Raw genomic sequence first — 22,165 nt, 5'->3', positions numbered from 1 at the left:
GAGGGAAACATGCAGTGTGCATGCAGGCAAAGTAAAGGAGATAGGTGGGAGGGAGCAGAATTTGAGGATTTCAGGGAGAGAGGTTATGTGGGTCCCTTATCTTTCTCTCTACGCCACTTTCACTCAGTGCTGAGTGAGACAACACCGTCTCCCTGCCTGACTCCACACATCACAGTGGGCTTCTATATAAGCTGCAAGAAAGCCTTTCTGACTAGACATGTAAGATCTGTAATTAGAAGAAAGGAGTGAAAAAAAAAAAAAAGGCACCAAAGAAAAGAAAATAAGCTGATTTGCACTTGAACTGAGGTGACATCACACAGGGATATATTCGAAGTATCTACAATTTTACGCAGCTGCACAGGTAAGATACTCAATTTCTATCCGCTGATTCACTGCATGCATTGGCATTTACAGATATGCAAGTAAGGGGAGACACACACACACACACACACAGCATTGATGCTTTACCATAAATGTTTGCTCTATACTTTTGTTTGTATTGCTTATAATTAAAGTGTAATTTGCATAATTGTCTAATTAAAATATTTATTTGAAATCAATTACTATTTCAGGTTTCTGATTCAAAAGTATCACCACTATTTTATAATCAGCATACTGGGACTGGTCAAAAACACCTGATTGAAAAGAACCTGATTGTTGAAATAACAATCACAATTACAACACACTGCCATAAAGGGTGCCAAATTACGATGAATGCCAATTAGCAGCATTTGTAGACTTTGAAGGAAGTCTGGCAATCTGCACTTGGATATGTGAGTTTTCCAAAGGAGCATAAGCTGACCACAAAAAAAAGGCAAAAACATCATGAAGGACAACCTCCTTCCCATATATGTTTTAAGGCTGTGGGCGACTTTAGTTCATGTGTATATGACATGTATATGCACAGACATATTACAAATGTGTGGTAATACAATCATTTAAGAAAACATGTTCAGGTAGAAAGCACATAATTGTACATTTTCCAAAATGTTCATTAAATTAAATATTTTTTGTAACAGCATGACGAGAAGTATGCAAAATATAGACAAATAACAAAATGACAATAGGACGTGAACATACAGTGCTGTATCTACCAGATATTGAATGTAGTTGGGCAGAACACCCACAGAGATCTACACAATCTCCCCACATAACTATTTCCTTCAAGAGATGTAACACTGTTTCTGTCATTTTGTGGCAGTCTGGCATCCAACCTAACACAGCTAACCTTTAAACCTTGTTGATTTTTCTACACGCTGCACTTGTCCAAATGTGTGTGTGTTAGTACGTCTTAAATTGTAATGGGTTGTTCCTTGGCAGAGCCAATGCTATTAGAATGGCTTTGACCTCTCTTAATGAAAGGGTCGCAGAAGATAACAACATTTAGCCAGCATTGGATCATTAGCCCTGCAGACTGGGAAAGACAGTCTCGCTGCAGTGGAACATCTTCAGCGTACTCACTTTAAAACACCTAAAAGCACCCAGCATCTGATCCAGACTTATATTCCAGACCATATTTCTGCAATTCATACAAAACACCTCAGCAGTTAAACAAAGATCTTCTTTTCTGCCTGCACAGTCTGTGTGGAAATATTGCAGAGCCCAATTCAAATAATGAGGTCCACCATTAATTCATCTCATCAGAATTGCAACTGATGCACTTTGACCTCATTTGTGTTTCATATTTGTCCTGCCTCTGCCCTGCTCACCATAGATGCCTCAGCAGCCTCATGGAAATGCAAAATTGATACTGTATAAAGTGCTTAGTAAATGTCAGTTGAGCGCAGGGAAAAAAGAGTGGATGTGAAGACAGACAGGAAAAAAAAAAAAAATAGGGTGAGAGTCTCGTCGAGTCGTTCTTCCTGTTTTGCATTTTGAGGGCTCTCAATTCTCATCACGCTTCACAAATTAGCTGCAAGGTTTGTATGGTTTCCACAAAGGCCTTAGCAACAGTGTTACTAGGAAAGGGTGGGTTTCTTCTAAGCTGTCAGGTAATGTAGATGGGGTAAGACCAGATGGGAATTGGAAACCATAATCCTGCTGTTGGTCATGGACATATACACAACAAAATTAGAAATCAAAGACTGCAGCCTGTCACTGAGAGACACTACCTCTAAAAGTGGAGATTGCTGCTGAGCAAGTAATGGTTGAACAGGTTTTGAACTGGACATTTGTTAGAATTTTCTAACATGTCCTTTTAAAACATTAAAATCACTGGCGTGGATCCATCTGCTAAAGATTTTTAATCGACTATCTGAATCATTTATTTACCTGTGGGGTGGTAAACCTTAGCGGTCCTGTCACCCCTTTCCTCAACACCAGACTTCATTATAAGACAGTTTATTGTGATTATTTGAAAAATCCTCAGCCGTGGTTTCAGTTTTGACAAACTAAGCATTCTGCAGCTGCTTTAAGCTCATTGGATTGTCAGACATGACTCCATTGATTTAAAAAGATGGGGAGTAAGACCAGATGGGGAATTGGAAACCATAATCCTGCTGTTGGTCATGGACATATACACAACAAAATTAGAAATCAAAGACTGCAGCCTGTCACTGAGAGACACTACCTCTAAAAGTGGAGATTGCTGCTGAGCAAGTAATGGTTGAACAGGTTTTGAACTGGACATTTGTTAGAATTTTCTAACATGTCCTTTTAAAACATTAAAATCACTGGCGTGGATCCATCTGCTAAAGATTTTTAATCGACTATCTGAATCATTTATTTACCTGTGGGGTGGTAAACCTTAGCGGTCCTGTCACCCCTTTCCTCAACACCAGACTTCATTATAAGACAGTTTATTGTGATTATTTGAAAAATCCTCAGCCGTGGTTTCAGTTTTGACAAACTAAGCATTCTGCAGCTGCTTTAAGCTCATTGGATTGTCAGACATGACTCCATTGATTTAAAAAGATTTAAAAAAAAAAACACAAATCATGCTTTCCTTTAAGTTATGTTCATGAATTTTTTTAATTAAAATGAAATATGTGAAGTTGATACAACCCGATATAGACTGTGTAACATGTCGGTATAAAATCTCCCAGTAGCGTTGAATTGGGTTGAGACCTAGGAAGGCCATGGCATATGAGTCACATCATTTTCATAATCGTCAAAACATTCAGTGACCCTTCCTGCCCTAAAAGCATCTGCATTCATGGTTTTTCCTCCACTCATTTATTCAGTGTTTGGCTCTAGTTATGGCTATGTCATCCCTGGTCAGCCGGTCCACCACTTTGGTCCACACTGCAATATCTTAACTATCGGATAGATCGCCATGAAATTTTGAACAGATATCCAGAAGAGGGATTCTGTGACTTTTGTCAGTTGCGTCTTGCAATACCAGCAGGTGGCCTTAAATAATAGAGAAGACAATTTGAGTGAGTGAGAAAATACACACACGGGTGAACAGTAATGAATTTACCCATTAAATTGTGCTTCTTTTCACTGTACAGCAAATGTATTGTGAAGAGATTGTATGCACTGCTTAGTTGAATATGTACGGAATGAGATGTCCATGTGAAGTAGTCTTTGCTGAATTGTAGTACTCTAAATTGGGCTTAGGCTATATGTCTAATATTTAAAAAGCACTTGAGTCACACCATTTCAATCTACAATGCACTCAGCTATTAGATGTTTAACTTCCACCAGGAGAGTTTAGTCAGGAAAAGCACAACTACTTTCAAAACAGAGGACAAAACAATGAGTTGATCCAGTTACTTTTCTGAATAAGCAGCAATATTTGACTCAAACATATGGGTGCCGTTTGTAAATGCTACTGAGGAAATACAAATCATGCTGTGCCTCTCTGGATATTTCCTCATTCAAAACACAGTGGTAGGCTGGATGTTTTGTTAAAAAGCCATGCCCTGCCCGGAATGACTGTGCACTCAGTGTCCTCACTAATCTATGGATCTATGATTGAACTGGAACTGAGTAGGTGGCTTTTAGTAAGTTAACAAAAAGGAAGATGAGTGATGCCCAGTCTACAGGTCAGGCTTCCTTAATAAAAGGCATGAAAGATCACAATTGGTGCATGTGGCATTTTCTGTTTTTAGCGTGCCCGAAAATGTGTTGCACCGAATCATAACACTTTCCTGATCATTTCCAGGAAGAATTAAAATATGTGAAAAGGGCCAAGTGATCGGTCACCCAAATATCACAAAGATGGGTGTAAAAAAAAAAAAAAAGTTGGTAGTTAAAGGCGTTCCATAGAAACTTCTCAAAACAATTTCTGAAGCATAATCCACCTTTGTACTGTCCAACAATACTCACGTCCACCCGAGTTTGCTTAAATACAGTGCTTAGGTTTGAAGTATGACTTGACGCATTCTGTGCCACATCTAGTACTCATTTAGAAATATGCCTGAACCATGACATGGTTATGACCTCCATTACAGCATGTCCTTCTACAGTGGAGTAGGCCAATAATTCCCCACACCATAAATTGATGTAGACCGACCAGGAAACGGTTTCAGAATTTTGGATCGGTCGACCCGGAGGGTTAAAGTTTGCCGGCTGTCATCTGACAGTGTTTGCTGTAAAACAACGTTGCATTCACAGACTTTACCACTGAATAAGAAAGTCACTTTTTAATCTATACAACGCTTGATATATTTTTCAATCAATATGCACTTTCAACTGCATTTCCACACAGACATTTAACAGGAAAAACATAGAACAAAACCTTTAGGGGAAAGCTATTTGGCCACCAGAATAAATTATATATAGGAAACATATCCACATCTGTGGATAAAGGTCAGGATTTTGTTTGCAAAAGATAGAAGTTGACATTAATAAAACCTTTTGAAGTGCAGGCAGGGTGTCACAGTAAGTCAGGAAAGACTAGGCTTGGACCCAAATGCAGTTAGAGGTGATTTATTTAAATAAAAAGAGTCTTACACAAAGTGTCCTCAGGAAGGTAGCCAGGCTGGAACAATCAAAAAAACAGAATCCACAACAGCACAGAGAAACAGCCAACAGGAAACATAGCAACAGAATACACCACAAACTGCATGCCCAGCAACAGAACACGCCACAAACTGCATGCCCAGCAACAGAACACGCCACAAACTGCATGCCCAGCAACAGAACACGCCACAAACTGCATGCCCAGCAACAGAACACGCCACAAACTGCATGCCCAGCAACAGAACACGCCACAAACTGCATGCCCAGCAACAGAACACGCCACAAACTGCATGCCCAGCAACAGAACACGCCACAAACTGCATGCCCAGCAACAGAACACGCCACAAACTGCATGCCCAGCAACAGAACACGCCACAAACTGCATGCCCAGCAACAGAACACGCCACAAACTGCATGCCCAGCAACAGAACCCTAATGCTCCCACACAAGGCAAAGACCACACAGAGACTAAATACACAGGTTAACAAGGACTAACAAGAAACAGGTGACAAAACAGGTGAAACAAATCAGGGCAGGGAAGAGCAATCAAACAGGCGGGAAAACAAAAGACAGGAAGTAAATCAGACAGGACAAGGGAGACAAGACGGACTTCAAAGTAAAACAGGAAACAGAACTGAACTTACAATCGTGACACAGGGGTTCACTCATATGGAGGCAGTTTGGTGTTTTTAGTATTAACTGGCAAAGCTAAAAAGGCCACAGAATGATTGAAAACAGCCACTCCAAGCCAACTGCATGAGAATATGATTTGCAGTGGTGGATAGAAAAGACAATCTTACTCTTAAACAGATCAATAAGCACCCTGTTTAAGCTAGGCACTGTTCCCTTAGCTTCCCCAACACACTGGCTTTTATCATACCTCATAGGATTTCTGTCATTTATATTTCTCAAAATGTAGGCCTAAAACATGTTCCTGTTGTTTTGTGTCTATTTTCCATCCAAGATGGATATCTACAACAATACCCTGCTCTTACAGTTTGAGCAAAGTGTAATTTTAACAACGCTATTAGTTTTCATTTATTAGTATACAACAAAAAACTCATACAAGACTTCTTTTCAGTGCTGCATTGGAGTTATTAAATTCTTACAAAACAATTAGCCTTCATCTTTGTTAAAATGATGGTTCTGAAATCTTACTATTCAAATTAGTAGATGTCCATTTTATTTTGTAATCTTTTTCACAACACATATTTTGATTTGACTTAGCAGGAAAAGTATTTTAAAAATGTGTATTAATGTTAGTAATAACACCAGTGCTTTTCCTGCAAGAAGGTAAATAAGTATAAAGTGGAAATATTATCTTACTGATTCTGGCAGCAATCAAATTGTAGGTTGCTAAGATAATGGCAGTCGGGAAGATATCAGATATACTTTTACAATACTAATCTCCATGATTTGTCCTCAATTATTCTCAATTACAGAACAATATACTTTTATCATTTAAAGTTCTGAGAAAATGACTGCACTAACACTTTATATTCTTGACAATTCAATACAGACCAAATCATTTTAAGTTTAAGAGTTCACAGCGACTTACCCTCTTCCTTATATTTGTATGGCTGTGGACTCTGTCATGTATTGGATTAGAGAGGTCACATGTCTAATAAACAGGAAGTAACGTTAGAGAAACGTACGGGAATAGCCGGACGGCATGTGGCTGTAATAGGAGTGTTCAGACAATAACACAAGTAAACGAAGAAGCTCCCGGTGGTGATTAAATTCAGAATTCAAATTCAGTATTAAGATAGGCACACAACAGACTCTTACCTATTAGCTACGACGGAGCATTAGGGCCATCTACAGGCTGCACTGATTTGAATGATACATCACAAAGCATTGGCTAAAAAATATGTCCATCATCTTTAAATGAATGATGAATGAAGTAATTTATTCTCAAACTCAGCTTTTCCTTACATATAAAAAAAAAAAAATATATATATATATATATATATATATATATTTTTTTTTTTTTTTTTTGTACTAGACAATATAATTGACCTCTTCCAAGACCAGTTTCAGAAAACATGTCTTGTGAAATATGATTCTATGAAATGAAGCAGATCAAACATTTCTTATACACACTGGAGTTATAATAAATAGGCAAAAAAAAAAATGGCATTTACTCTTTGCAGTGAGCCAAACAGTTGCATTCTAAAGATTTTAGTAAGATCAATGCCAGTCATAACTCAGTCCAATCTAAACACACAGACACGACACACGTTTACATTGAGAGTGACTTACTTCTCAAGGATATCATTATATCCGACGTCCATCGCGAAGTAACGTCCATAAAGCCGCTAAGAAGAACTCCTTATGACTCAAAAACTTAATTAACTTAAGATCATCGTGTTTTGAAGCTTTTCTCAGAATCAAAGTAATCCAGTTGTAGCTGTCTGTTCATCCATGGGTACATTGCAAACACGAACTGATAATCGCTCATTCAACATTCCTTTATTGCCAATTTACCATCAAATATAATCTAAAAACAAAGAACCCACTAAACTGGACTGCATTGCCATAGTATGAACTGGGCCATATCAACGTCCTGTTTACGGCCCCCACGCCCCTAAATTATGGGATAAGACACATTCGCTAAACTGAACTGTTCCTGCTTAAACTGTTTGGAGCCATTACACTTTCACATGGTTCCTTTTTTTCCAACTGTTTTTATTTTGATTTTAACTTTAACAAGTGACAGAACATAACGAACAAGGTAAACACAGCACAGAAGAACCGATACGTCACTTCCCCTCAAACCCACACCCACCCAAGTGCAAGCCAACCTAGCACAGGTACCAAATGGGGACAAACAACACACACCCATTCACACACAAACACACACCAGTAAGGACACACAGCATACAAGACAAAAGTAAAAAATATGGACGAAATAAAAGAGATAGAGAGGAGAGAGAAGGGGGGGGGGTTTGGTGTTATTGAGAAATCAACTGGAATATAAAAAGAAATATGTAACATATCACTGTGAACCGTTAATTCATATCATCCCTTAAGAATACCAAATGTGAGGTTTGGTTACTTCCTGTAGTACTAATTGATTTATTGTTGATTATGCTCTCCCTTATTTTAAGGTTGGCCTTCAGAGACATGGATATCTTCATGGAAGGGGATTTCAATGTGACGGGTAACACCAGCTATAACACAGAACAAGAAAGACAAGAAGGCAGCAAAAGACTCAACCACAGTGACCCCCTGGACATGTTTGTAGGCATGGAGCTTCTTCTACGTTTCAAACCTCTCTTCCTGCCTCTCTACTGTCTCTTAGTGGTCGTGGCTGGTGTTGGAAACTCCTTCCTGTTGGCTTGCATCTTGTCTGACAAGAAACTCCACAATGCCACCAACTTTTTCATCGGTAACTTAGCAGCTGGAGACCTGCTGATGTGTTTGAGTTGTGTTCCGCTGACTGTGTCCTATGCCTTTGACAGCCATGGCTGGGCTTTTGGGAGACCCCTCTGCCACTTGGTCCCCTTGCTGCAATGTGCCACAGTATTTGCATCAGTGCTTTCACTCACTGCCATTGCTGTGGATCGCTATATTGTTGTAGGTAAGGGACATCACATTATTTTTATACTCATGAGTAAGTCTTTTTTTAAACCCACTATTTGTAAAATTGACACTGTGACACTGTGATAGCAGCAATGCATGCTGATTACTCCTTCTCAGATGGGCTGAAATCAACACATAGACTGCACCTTCAAAAAAATCTAAACATGATGGCTTTATTATATGGAATAATGTGCTGCTCTGGTGCTTTTATCTATGCTATTTTTCCCTTTCTGTCTCAGCTCACCCAATTCGGAGAAGGATCTCTGCATGGGGTTGTGGTGCAGTGGCTCTGGGTGTCTGGCTTTTATCTCTGGCCCTGGCTGCACCTCCTTCTCTCTACACACGCTATCTGGACCTGCGACCCAATGGCATCAACCTGGTAGTGTGTGAGGAATTCTGGCCACATAGTGGCAATCTGCGGCTGCTCTATTCTTGCTTCATTCTCATAGCCTCTTATATGATCCCGCTGCTATCGGTCAGCGTATCCTACTGTGCCATCACTGTCAGCCTAAAACGCTATTCAGTACCTGGGGAGCCCTCCAACAGCCAGCAGCTCTGGAGCCAAAGGAGGAGGAGGACCTTCTCTCTGCTGGTGGCCTCAGTGCTAGCTTTCGCCCTGTGTTGGCTGCCCCTGCAGGTGAGTCTTGGCTCCAGACTGTTAGATCCTAAACTAAAGCCAAACTGCGAGGCATTCTTAGCTCGACTTTCCTTCTCTCTTACTTGTTCCATGGAATTTGTGGAAGATCTTGATTTGGGCGTTAGGCCTGGAAGGGAGATTAAGTTTACATTCTTCTGTAGATATCTGCTAGTAAATCATGAACTGGACAGCAGTGAAGTGATAAAAAAGAATGAAGCTTGAGATGATTAAATCGTATACATCATTAACCACAGAACCTCACCATCAGGTACATCATGTCCACAAAACCAACATTAGGTCCACAATGAGCCATGCAAGAGCCTAACAGATTAAGATTTCATTCTCATAATAATGACAGAAGGGGGCAGAGTGTACTGTATATTGCGGTAGGATTGCACAGACCTGGAGCCCATTTCATTAAAGCGTTTTGTGAACATTGTGTCATGCAAATTGTTAACAAATTTGCGAGTCTTACAGGGCTACAGGAGTGGCAAATATTGCATTTGTTGTGATTAGTGATCAAGTGAGCAAGAGGAAATGATCTAAAGTTATGGAGTCACAAAGTATTAGCATTCAACCTACATGTAATTTTTCCATGTCACTCTACAGGTGTTGAACCTGTTGCTGGACCTGGACCCAGACTTCCACATCATAGGGAAGCGCCACATAAATGTCTTACAAGTCTGCTGTCATTTAGTGGCTATGAGCTCTGCATGCTACAACCCCTTCATCTATGCCTCACTACACAGCAAGGTGCGCATGCACCTGAAAGGATACCTCTATCCTTGTCGCAGTCGTCAGAGGGGGACTGGGGAAAGGGCATCATCCAGTGGCGGAGTGGCAATCGGGAGAGTCAGGACTTTCCCCGGTGGGCCAGTAGTGTTTCGAGGCCGTGAGGGCCAGTCTGATAATAGTTATACATTGCCCCCCCGAGGGCCGGTGGCCTACGAAATTTCCCGGTAGATGTTTTGGTCCCACTCCGCCGCTAGCGTCATCTAGGAGCTGATTTTAGACCATGCTCACTATACAACAACTGTAGCAGCACCTGCCATCCAGAGCCCTGTCCTTACCCACAAGTTAACACCTGCACCCCTAACACCACTGTTAATGTATGAGGTGTCAAGGAGAAAATTAGGGAAATGTTTAATATCCATTTAAACAAGATTTTTTTCATGCTTTTCCAGCATTTTGTGTCTTCAAGACATTTGGTCCTCTCTTGTACAGTGTCACCAGAGGAAGTGTTAAATGACGCCACTTATGACAAACAGGCGAAGAAGCAGATCCAGACCAGACTGTAGTTTAGTATGACGAAGAAGAAGATTGAGCCATCCACTGGGATCCCTGTGTTTTTCTTGGACAGCCAAGCTGCCTTGCATGGACACTTAGCAGACCCTGCAGCTTTAAAAAGGCCAGCATATAAATACATCCTCAGGCTGAGGGCTTCTGTGGCAGACATGCTGGAGGCTGAGATCAGGGGTGGCTACACTGGGCTTGGTTATACTTTAAAGGTAAACGCTTGACTTCTGGGAGCTGACCGAACAATGAACTCTTTTCACCAGACATGGATTACAGACCCAGAGGAGGACATGTGCAAAAGAAGAAGAAAAAAAAACTTCATTGTTTTATTTACTCACTGGTACTGAATGTCTGTGCTTCAAATATTAGTTATGTATCTCTTGTATTGCATATCACCTACATTATGTTAGATGTATTTTGTTGAAATACACATTGTCTGCTATTTTAGTGTCGTTATGTGCTAGTTAGTCCCTATGGTCTGGCCCCACTGTCAAAAATTTTGCTACTAGTGAACTGTTTTAATTTCCTGATGAACAAAGTCTCTTGTCCGTGTCTGAAAAAAAAGGACTGACACAATGATCAACTTAATATTCAGAGCATGAACAATAAGCATCACTGTGCTACCGCCATTGCTGTTAAGTTCCCATCAGGTATGATTAGTGCTATCTTAATGCTTTCTTTGTTTGGATAAAGCCTGGGTATCAAGTCCATTTTCGAACATGCCTCTTTTTAAAAGACTTGCCATAGAACTGGCTAATGTGATCTAAATAACATTTAAGCAGTATTAATTCTGTTCACTTAGTCATTCAGAGTTCTACAGTTTTATTTTGTATTATTATTATTGCTGCTTATGATATAAAGGATATATTTTTCTACCGTTAACTAAAAGGCTTGTAACAATGCATTACACACAATAAAATGATCAAAGCTCAGGGCAGATTGTCCATCAACAAACCCAACTAGCCCATTTTAAAATGCCAAAACCCTATTGGTTTGGTCAGCCCACTGGCAGGAACTGAAATACTCAGTGTAGCTTAAGTGCAAGCTAATAAGCCCTAGCTGGCCAGCCAATGCTGCTGATGCCAACTGTCACCTTTTAACAATCAGATTACTTAACTGTTTCTTGCCTTGTTGCTCAGTTGCCTTGGCTTTTCTCTCTAAGTGAACCTTGAGACTGCATTCAGTTCTATACAATTAGATTTTTTCTCTGATGCTCTTTTGGAAAGGATCCGTAAGCGTTAGCCTGTTTTTTTTTTTCTTAAAGGGTCTGTACCTGAAATACTGAGTGGGATTTCCCCCACATGGCTCTCAAAGACCATACCTCAACACGTGGTGTACCGAAGTTTTTTGACAGCAGCATGCACTAACATACACCCACAACCGGACCGGCTTTCAAAACAAAGAACAGAGAAATTCGGATTACACACACTGAGGGAGTGTGAATTCATTCTCTGCTCAGGACGCCATTACTCTACTATATCTTTACATAGCAAATATTTGCTTGCTGCTATATTAATGCACTGAATATCAAGTACAGCCCCTTTAAGAATGGCAGTCAAGTTTTTTAAATTGTTACCTTCCGCTACTATAATGCCACGCACAATGTCAATCCAGTTAAAGCCCCTGCAACTTGGTTTGAAATATTTAGTATTTCCGTATGATATTGAATATAAATGACTATAAGCAACTTTTAAAGTTTACGTCCTTACAACACTCAAAGACTCATGACTTTGTGGGTGCAGATTTGAGTGACAGTAATGGTGAGATAAGCAAACCTCTTAACTGCCATCACATTTGATTCAAATATTGCGACATCTTTGATTGATGCATGGCTTTTTGTTACTGAGCGGCACCTGCTTTAAACCAGTGAGAAGAGCACAGTGTTTCTCCTGCTGGCCTCGATAGACTTTACATTAGGATGATGTCATGCAAATACAAATAGCTTTGCTTAATTTTACAAATCTAAAATACCACGGATTGCAAATTCATTATACAAAGTGTAATAATTGACTTTGTTTACAGTTTGAGGTGTCATTTCAACAGTCTTACAGCCATCTATTTTGGTGGTCTATGGGAAAAATGCTTTTTACCCCATTGCAGTACCTGGGTCGGAAGGAATTAGCCTTGGACCACGACGCCCAGCTAACGGAAGCGTATGCTAGCCACAGTTAACTTAAACTGGCATGCACTGTGCACAGTGTTCACATTTAGAGGGATAATATTTTGAACAAAAGATGTCTGTGTGAGGTTGGAATATAAAGGTCCCCCACTGGAGCGCCGACTACAGGTTGAAGGTGGTATAGTCTCGCATTGTCAGACCTTCCTTCACAGCACTGCAGAGGAGGGTCTGGCTAGTCCACACAGCATTCCGAGATGGGAGACAAACATGCTCTGGTTTATTGGCATTTCTTTAAACCAAACACAATTGTCTTGGGCGGCGCTAAGTCTATAAGGACAAAAATAAACAAAGACCAGACATATTGTGCAGTGTAATCAAAGCAAAAGGATTGCACTGTGGATGTAAAAATCCAATAATACAGTATTATTATTCTGCCTCTCATAGTCATCAGTAACAAGCAGATGATGCCTTTATACTGAGCTGTCAGAAATCTTGCTAATACAAGGCTGTACAATGCAGAGTGCAAACAAAAGAAGAAGAAAATGCACAAGAGGTATGTTTGCCTTATTTGGAACTCTAAAGATGAGAGCTCTGACAATTTTTCTCAGCCACTTCAATTGTTTGGATAATTCTGAGAGCTGCACAAACAAAGCTCCTAAGAGTGAAGATTTCTCCCCTGGACTCCACCTGACAGATCTCACTTAAACCACTTTAGTATGGGCTGTGACAAGTTTTCCAAGTGAAGTTAGTGGAATGAAAAGGTGTAAAATGAATATACTGAAGGCAATTATTTTGAGTAACTGAACCATGAAATTATCACCATGACTGGACATTTGGTATTGCTGCAGTGTAAATCCATAGTTCAGATATCATGAAGAGCATGCTAATCCAAAAAAAACTGAATCACAAATATGCTTTCTTGTTATTTAAATGAACAAAAAAAATATTGTTTTGATAAATGTATGTGGTTTATGGTAATTGGCTAAATAACTGGCACTGATATATCTTTGTTTTCATGTTTCTTTATGTGTTTCTGATCATGAAAATGAGAAAAACAAAAAAATAAGTGGTTATGTCTGCTTTACTTAACCACTTGCATGTGTAAACACTGCAAAAGCAGACTTTATATTTAAGCAGGTGTAAATGCTATGTTCAATTCTTTTGAATTTCTGTCTGTGAATTAAAACTGTGGGGGGAAAAATTGTGTTTTTATTTTGTAACTTTTATACTTACAACACATCCTAAACTATTGCAAGTAGATTTTCTTTACTCTTCTTAACACATACTGTACAAGAAACACAAATGTACACTCAAAAATCAAAGGTAAAACATTTATGACTTAGGTTTGAATAAGGTGATTCAATTCAACTGTGGCAGCCTGCATGACTGTAGTTACATTACACAGTGAAAATTAAATTTGTTTTGCTAATGAACTATCAAATCTAATGATAAACCACTTTGGGACTTTTAGGATTTAGACAAATTTAGTTTGATATAATTAAGACTGTGTTTCATTAAAGACACACTTAATAACACAGCAGGCAACAGGAGAGCAGCAATTGTTTTTTATTTTTTTTCTCGTGGGAGTCAGTCTTCAAGGTTTTAATGAATGACAGAATTGCAAAAAAACAATTACTGTACGATGGGATATACATATTTTCCCTTTTTTAACCAGAACATACCCCCCCACCCTCCCAACCAATTACAAACAAACCTGTATTAAGGATTACTACAAGAGATCATTTAAAACACATAATAATATAATAATAAATTACAAATTATAATACATAAAACATAAAGGTTGAGAAGGTACAGAATGACAAAAGATATTTAACACACACCTTAAAAAAAAAAATTTAAAAAAAGGGGGGGGGGGGAGGAATAGCTACTCTGAAATTGTTGTAGTTGGTTTCTCAAAAAATGTCAAGAAGGGGCGCCATATTTTGTAAAATTTATCCTCAGATCCCTGGGTAGTGTAACGTATTTTCTCTAAATTCATACAGGACATAATGTCTCTAATCCAATGTGAGCCAGTAAGGAGGAGAAGGCCAATACCTTCAGCTTCGCCTTAGGCAAGTCCAAATTGGGAGCAATGCCAAAAATGGCAGTAAAAGGGTTCGGCTCAATCTGATGGTGAAATACTTCAGAAATTGTTTGAAAAACTGATGTCCAGAAATCAGTTAGGGTGGGACACAACCAGAACATGTGAAAGAGTGACGCAGGTGCGCTCTTGCAACTATCACAGGTCGGGTCGACGACAGGGAACATATGAGCTAGTTTGGTTTTAGATATGTGGAGACGATGTACTACTTTAAATTGCACAAGAGCATGTCGGGCGCACATGGAGGTAGAGTGTATTCGATCCAGGACTGAATCCCACATGCGATCTGTGAAGGCAGAACCTAGATCCTGTTCCCACATGGTTCTTATAGCTGTTAAAGAGGGACTATGCAACTTCGAAATAAGGTTATAAAAGACCGAAATTGTGCTTTTTAATGTGGGGTTAACAGAAAGAAACATATCGACAGGATTGGCTGGGGGTTTATTAGGGAATTGGGGAATTAACTTCTGTATATAATGCCTGATCTGTAGCAATCTGAAAAAATCAGTCTTTACGATACCAAAGTTATTCGTCAATTGAGAAAAGCTAACAAATAGATCATTAATAAATAAATTGCCAATGCAGATTAAGTCTTTTTTATGCCAGATCTTAAATGCACTGTCCACCGTCAAGGGAGCAAACAAATGATTAGCTGCAATTGGGCTGAGAAGTGAAAAAGTCTGCAGACCAAAATTCTTCCTAAATTGGGTCCAGATTCGAAGGGCGTGCTTAACCACAGGATTACTGTTGGGAATAGCAGAAGAGAGTGGGAGTGCGGCGCTTAAGAGGGCAGATAGAGACAAATATTGCTGGACTCCATTGATACCCACACTGGGGCTGAGTCGTCAAGGTGAAAATGCCCCCAATACACTAAAGAGCGAATGTTAGCAGCCCAGTAATAGTATTGGAAATTAGGCAGGCACATTCCACCTGTTTGTTTGGGTATTTGAAGAAAAGCTTTCTGTAACCGAGGGTGTTTACCATTCCAAATATAATTTATCATTAAAGAGTCCAGGGCCTGAAAAAAGGATTTGGGGAGAAAAATGGGGACATTGGAAAAGATATAGGAACTTCGGGAGTAATGCCATTTTAATTGAATGTATTATACCTATAAGAGAAAAAGACAATAATAATCAATAATATTTGCTTCGCCTGATCCAATAATTTGAGGAAATTCGATCTAAATAGGTTTTTAAAATTTCTAGTAAAACATACCCCAAGATAACTCAGATGATCTGTCGCCACTTTGAATGGAAGAGCTGTATAATTAAGTTTAAGAGCTTCTGTATTAATCGGAAAGAGTTTGCTCTTACTCAAGTTCAGTTTATAGCCTGAGAACTGACTAAAGACCTCCAACACAGAAAGTGCCTCCGGTAGGGAGGTGGCTGGCTTTGAGACAAGCAAAAGTAAGTCATCAGCGTATAATAATGCCTTATGTTCGATTCCCCCTCTCCATAGTCCCCGTATCCGTTCGTTACTGCGAATGGCAATCGCAAGTGGTTCAATTGCAATAGCAAAAAGGAGTGGGCTCAAAGGACAACCCTGCCGGGTGAGAGCAGCAATTTAAATATTAATTAGAAGGGATTTCTCATCATGGAAGGGGAAATTAAAAATTACTTTATATTGAGCGCCTTTTTTGTATGTGTCACAATACTCAAATCAACGCTATAATAACTTAGCTAAGAATAGCATTTAGCATTTTAAAGCATTTAGACCAACCCTGCGTTTTGAGTTAACAGCTAATCGATGAAACCATATTGATTTTCCAGAGTCTGGCTACAGCCTGAGATAGCTCATCAAAAGCTGAGTCTAGGGAAAAGGATCTGTAATATCTTGGGTCTAATGCCACTGGATGATGGACTGCAGCTTTAGATAATTTCTTTAAACTTGACTGAGTTTTTATCATTTGCAAATATGGAGTCCAATCACTTTTTCAAGTAGTGCTTGTTCAAATTGCCTCAAACTTTGACTGAAAAGAGTATTGAGGTGAAATAATGGAGTAAGGGATAGAAGGACATCTTTTGGGAACCTCTCATGAATTTATATAATTTTTTTCTTCTTCATTTTTTCCACTTAACTGTCTCCAAAGCAAAGCTGTCTCTTGGCCTGATGAAAACTCAGAATCTGACGTGGCAGATGAATCGTTCCCAGCCGTGGCTTGTTTTACAACGCTAGCATTATTCTATATTTTCCTTTTTGTCAACAAATCCCATGAGAGGACCGAAACTAACAATGCATTAGTCCATCTCTCAATACTTTCCAATTTCCCTAAACTGTCTGTGGCCCATTTGTTCCTGAACACATAAAACCTGAAAGGTCACAAATATGTAGTTAAAAAAAAAGTATATTCTTAAAACAGGTGGGCACTGTAGTTTTTTAGAAAACATTACTCAAACAGGAGTAAATCTTGCATTTGTTATTAGGACTATTTTCAGCGGGGGATTAACACATACTATGCTCTAGTAAGTGTTTCTGGCAGCAGGCTAATTTATGTGGAATTGACTCAAAATAAACTACATTCACATGTTCATCCATGTTCATGATAATGAAGGAACACGTTTCTTGCTCATGGCTTCATGGCTCATTAATGATGTTTTTTAAAAATAGTTTTTGGAAAACAACAGAGGCACATAGGAATAAGGCATATCAGGCCTTGACTACAAAGACTACACTACACTACTACACTTGTATAGTATTTCTTCATTCATTGGGTTTGGTCTTTTTATGGGATTTGTTGAAAATAAGAATAATATAGAATTTACCAACCATAGTATTTAACACTGAGCAACAATGAGATTAAAGGCAGCACAGTCCCCCTAAAAGAAAATCATGGTTTGAAAGAAGGTCATGCCACTCGTATTTTATCAATATAATAAGGAAACATTTTAATGAAAGATACAAAATGTTCACTTGCAACATATTTCATTTGTTTTACTACATTACCCCTGCTCATCGTGGACTGCAAAAAAAAATATTGCCAGTTAACATAATCCAGGCAGCAGTCACATTTCCACTAAAGCGTACTGCACTAAGATAAAACATTTTAGTAGTATATGAGTGGGATTTTCAGGAGACAGCTGTATATGCTATATATACCCTGTCTCCATATACTGACCAATGACTCAGCAGTAAAGGTTTTTAAAGAAAAGAACATGTACAAACCTTAACAACCTCAGGGTTCATGCTGGTTATGTGCCAAGTGCTCAGTTGGTGATGTATTGATATGCACTATAGCACTATTGATGGATGAGAGAGCCACTGTATGAATAATGGATCAAATATAAAACAAAGCCATAACAGTATGTTGTCGATTCACTTTCTCCCTCCCTCTCTCTTTCTTTTTTCTATACCTGTCTTCTTCACCTTTTTTAGACATTGTGGCGAATATTAGACTCTTGTCTCTCACACAAACGCACCCACGCATGGGCTTATTATTTCCTAAGGCCTTCCCTCCCTGTGGAAATGTATAAAATGTCTATTGCAAATTGATCATCAAGAGTTTTCTTCATAAACAACCTAAAAGTCGAGCATCTGCTCAAATAACTGGTTTATTTTGTTTTACATTCATGTTCCACTGACGGTTGGACAATAAAGGCACAAGGTCATGCTAATAAATGCCTTCTTTGTGGCATGCTTTAGAGTTAATGCACCTTTAGCTATACCAGGGTCATAAAATCACAATCACAAAATCCTTGTATAGATTGGAAAGAAGGCACAAGTGCTCTTCAACTCCAGCAGTGTCCAGCTACAAACCAGAAGTGCCACTGAAGAACTCTTGGGAAAGCAGAACCTGCCTGGGAATACAATCCAATTACAGAGCTCTGAGACAGCTGTTATTCAACCCACTCCTCTACTCTGTGCTGGATAAGAGGAAGAAAAAGAAAAAAATAGCGACAATGTGGTTCTCTCAAAGGGGGTTTGATTGTCTGTACACAAAGGGTTGATTATGGGATGTAAACATTTCTGCTTCTTACTCACTAACTCTGAAAATGCAGACTTGCATTTAAACAGCCACAAACCAAACTCAGTGTCATTGTAAAGGGTCGCCCCTCAATGATCTGATGAAAAAACAAAACAGCGACAGTATTTTGTATAATCGTGTATGCACATGCACACACACACACACACACACACACACACACACACACACATACAAATGAACAGGTGCACTTATCCACCCAAATACAGCTTACTTGTCATATTAAGTTATTATTAGACTTTCCTCTGTTGTTTGAAGTCAAAGCACAGTTCCCTGCCTGTGTCACTTTACGCCTTCTCCAGCACAGTTTCACCTTCTCCTGGACTCCATTACTGACCAACACATACAGCACAGGATCCACCACGCAGTTCAGACTGGACAGTGCCAGCGAACATGAGAATAAAAAGTGCATTCTTTGTTCAAACTGGCAGTAACTTCCTTGAGGATTTACTTTGTCATCACTGTTGTAGAAGACTAGTGAGCGTGTGAGCAAGAGAATGTGATATGGAGCAAAACAAATTGAGAAGATCCCAATCACCCCAAAGGACAGCAGGCGGACCTTCCTCTTAGCCTGGGCGCTCAGGCCAGGACTCTGGCCCACAGTGGCCAGCACCCTCCAGTAGCTCACTGCCAACACCAGCAGGGGCAGCAGGAAGCCAATGCCCACTCTGAGCAGGTTGAACAGGGCGACAGGTGTTTGCATGGGGTAAGTCTCATAACAACGGTCATTGTTGTTTTTTTCATCATGGGGGTCAGTGAGATTGTCATATACCAGTACCATGATGTGTAGCGCCATCACTATAACATAAACAGTGGCACACTGTGCCCAGGCATAGCATGATGTACGGTGGGTCTTGAAGCGGAGCGGGTAGGTAACCACTAGGCAGCGGTCCACGGAGATACAGCAGAGCAGGTAGATGCTGATGTACATGTTGGAGTAGTAGAAGAAGCCAGCTATACCGCAGGAGATAGCACCTAGCCTCCAGTGGTGGTCCTGCATGTAATAATTGATCCAAAGGGGCATAGTGAAGATGAAAAACATGTCGGAGAGGGACAGGTTGAGCAGGAAGATGCCCAGAACGTTTTTCTGCCGCACTTGTTGGCAAATGGGGCCCAGGGTCAGCATATTGAAGATCAAACCAAAGATAAAAGCCAGGATGTAAACAGACATCAGGAAGTCACTAATGGCACTCTGGCCAATTTGAACACACACAGTTGAGTTTGTGGTTGTTGTTGTTGATGTTGTTGTTGTTGTTGTTGTTGTTGTTGTTGTGAAGTCCATTGTTCCTTTAGTTTTCTTTCACTTTCCTGGTTAGAAATTCACCTGTAAAAAAGACTTTCACATTAAGAGTTTGTCAGTTTGACTGAGTAAAAGTGACACAGGCAACATGAGCTTACTCAATACCTTAAAAAATTCATAGTACAGCTTGGACATTTTGTATCCCCCATCCTATTTCGTGGTTCAACGAGCTAAAGAGATAAAATCATTTGTTTTTCCTCTGATGTTTCTGAATGTGAGGTAGTTTGGCGCTGATGCTTAGGCTGAGAGTCAAAGTCCCCCCCGTAGAGAAGATACAGGCTTAGTCATTCTCCCAGACGATAACAGTTTGCACCCATGGCACAAATAGAAACTGTGATTGCCAGAATCCCCTCCTTATTGCTTCAACTGCTCTGTGTAGCAAAAACGTCATGCATTTTCCTTTATAAATGACTCCCCTCTAGCCGATCACATCATTTTATGTAATTGCACAGCTACATGTCATCAGAAAATGGATAATAATAAAGTCTCTCCTTAATGTAGATTCCTTGAATCATTTTCTACAAAGACGTGGTTGCTATTTTTTATGTAAAAGAGCGCTCATAGCTTTTTAAAGATTTTTATATGTATATTTTATTCTGTCAATTTCCTGTCTCTCTCTTTCTCTGAGATTTCAGCATTAGGAAAAGAAACCTGTGTTCTCTATATTGTGTCTATTTTTCTGCATTACAGTGGCATTTTTTGATATTTGTTTCCTCTCTACCTTCTGTTCTATTGCTTAGGCTTGGCCCAGCTGTGTTTATAGGCTCAGGAAGCATCTAATGCCATTAGCGTCTGGACAGAGATAGGCTCTCCAATCCAAACTTAATAATGGAGAAGCCATTTAGAGTCGGACCATCTTTAGTGAATGATAATGTTTCCTTGCGCGTGTGTGTGTGTGGCTTTGTGTGTCTATGTGTGCAGGTGCGTGCATGTGTGAATGGGTTTGATTAAATAGTTCATTCACAGGATTTGTTAAGTAATGTGGGTTGGGAAACTAGACTGACTGTCATTTCGGAAGGTTTTGCTCATAAATGTGATACCTTTTCTAAAAATGTTCATTGGCTGTTGTTTAGTCATCTGTCTGGTTGCTAACCACGCATATTCCCCTCTTACTAATAATAAGCCTAACAACTATGAATAGTTTGTTCTACTTACATGCTTTCATTTCTGCTTTTTACAATTAATATGGGTTCTTGTTTTTGTCCTCTACCTTACAAGTTTTCATTTTCTGGTGTATTTTTCACATGTAAAGCATTGTTTCTATTTTATGACAAACGCCTAACACATTACACAGCTGGTCCAAGATTAAGTCTGTCCTTTCATCCATCTGAGCCAACTATGTGTTTGTTTGTATTATAAATGGAACTAAGCCTGGTTCTTATCACACAGCCTTGGCACCAGTGAGGCATTCAAAGAACGATATTGTGCACATGCCAAATCTTCTTTTCCAACCCAAAAGGAAAATGATGATTTGTTTTAAGTTTTATAGCTTGCCTCCCTAATACCAAAGCTGTGTTTCAAAGGTATCACAGTTCACCTGTGCAATATATTCCTTTTATTTTCCACTATTTCTTCTTGTCAAGCTGTTTTCTTCTGCACTCTCCAGCCTGTTGAGATAAGCACTTCTGGGAGAACCACAGAAAACATTCAATCCTGCAGAGAATCAACATTTCTAGGCTAATTATTTTTGCCATTCTGACTCACACAGCCGACAAGCCGCTGACAACAGTCCACATGGGATGAAAATAAAACAAGCAAAGAATCTGAGGTTTCAAACTAAATGAAGACCTTAACACCCTGTTCGCAAAACAATAAAACATAAATACCTCACATTGTTAACCTTTTTAGTGTTACTTTTTGTGTCCAGTATAACTTCCAGACATCTTAAATCCAGAACTGACAATTATTGTTGACCTCACCTGATGTTTTTGGTAAGAGATGAGTCTTGATTGTGAAACAAAGCTGTCCAGTGGGTGAAGAGTTTCAGACACATTCAAGAGCTGCTTCAAGTTTGGCAGAGTTCAGTCCAGGTGGGTCAGAGGATGAGCTTCAGACAAGACTCCTGACATGCAGCCAAGCCACTACAGTCCCACATTGTACTCTTAAATGATTACTACAATAGATGATTATCAGCCAAAGTAATAACTACAGTGTTTTTTCTCTCTGTTGACTGTCTGACTTGTCTGGTTCTGGTTAAGATGACTTGCCATTGACAGCCACAGTTGAAATGTCTGCATGAG

General features: G+C 39.5%; 3 protein-coding genes across 6 annotated transcripts in view; 1 reads left to right on the top strand and 2 right to left on the bottom strand.

Moving 5' to 3' along the window:
* Positions 1-6,516, bottom strand: part of LOC144515385 (uncharacterized) — a 49,234-nt gene extending 42,718 nt beyond the window's left edge. For 2 of the 3 annotated variants that reach the window (XM_078246173.1, XM_078246176.1), the window contains exon 1: positions 6,467-6,485. The gene's annotated coding sequence lies outside the window, so the exon portion shown is untranslated. Of the gene's footprint in view, positions 1-6,466 lie in introns of all 3 variants that reach the window. The other variant, XM_078246174.1, reaches the window with a different exon arrangement.
* On the top strand, positions 105-13,746 carry LOC144515383 (prolactin-releasing peptide receptor). The gene is made up of 4 exons (XM_078246169.1): positions 105-361; positions 8,019-8,491; positions 8,733-9,130; positions 9,740-13,746. Exons 2-4 carry the CDS (start codon positions 8,035-8,037, stop codon positions 10,091-10,093), a joined length of 1,209 nt encoding a protein of 402 aa, XP_078102295.1. The 5' UTR covers positions 105-361; positions 8,019-8,034; the 3' UTR covers positions 10,094-13,746.
* A 350-nt stretch (positions 13,747-14,096) lies between these two features.
* Positions 14,097-22,165, bottom strand: gpr184 (G protein-coupled receptor 184). Of its 2 annotated transcripts, none has more exons than XM_078246172.1 (2): positions 21,845-22,165; positions 14,097-19,961 (listed from the first exon to the last, which is right to left on the bottom strand). In XM_078246172.1, exon 2 carries the CDS (start codon positions 19,905-19,907, stop codon positions 18,843-18,845), a length of 1,065 nt encoding a protein of 354 aa, XP_078102298.1. In that variant the 5' UTR covers positions 19,908-19,961; positions 21,845-22,165; the 3' UTR covers positions 14,097-18,842. The 2 variants fall into 2 exon arrangements, with proteins under 2 accessions (XP_078102298.1, XP_078102297.1); XM_078246171.1 differs by having other exon boundaries at positions 14,097-19,949.

This window comes from Sander vitreus, chromosome 3 (assembly GCF_031162955.1).
Source record: "Sander vitreus isolate 19-12246 chromosome 3, sanVit1, whole genome shotgun sequence".
Taxonomy (NCBI): Eukaryota; Metazoa; Chordata; class Actinopteri; order Perciformes; family Percidae; genus Sander; species Sander vitreus.
The sequence above is the reverse complement of the archived record's forward strand: the minus strand, read 5'-3'. Positions and strand labels throughout refer to the sequence as shown.

Coding starts and splice junctions, on each gene's coding strand:
- gpr184 (XM_078246172.1), bottom strand. CDS start 19,907: ATGGACTTCACAACAACAACAACAACAACAACAACAACAACATCAACA.
- LOC144515383 (XM_078246169.1), top strand. CDS start 8,035: ATGGATATCTTCATGGAAGGGGATTTCAATGTGACGGGTAACACCAGC. Junction 8,492..8,732: donor GGATCGCTATATTGTTGTAG/GTAAGGGACATC, acceptor TTTCTGTCTCAG/CTCACCCAATTCGGAGAAGG. Junction 9,131..9,739: donor TGTGTTGGCTGCCCCTGCAG/GTGAGTCTTGGC, acceptor GTCACTCTACAG/GTGTTGAACCTGTTGCTGGA.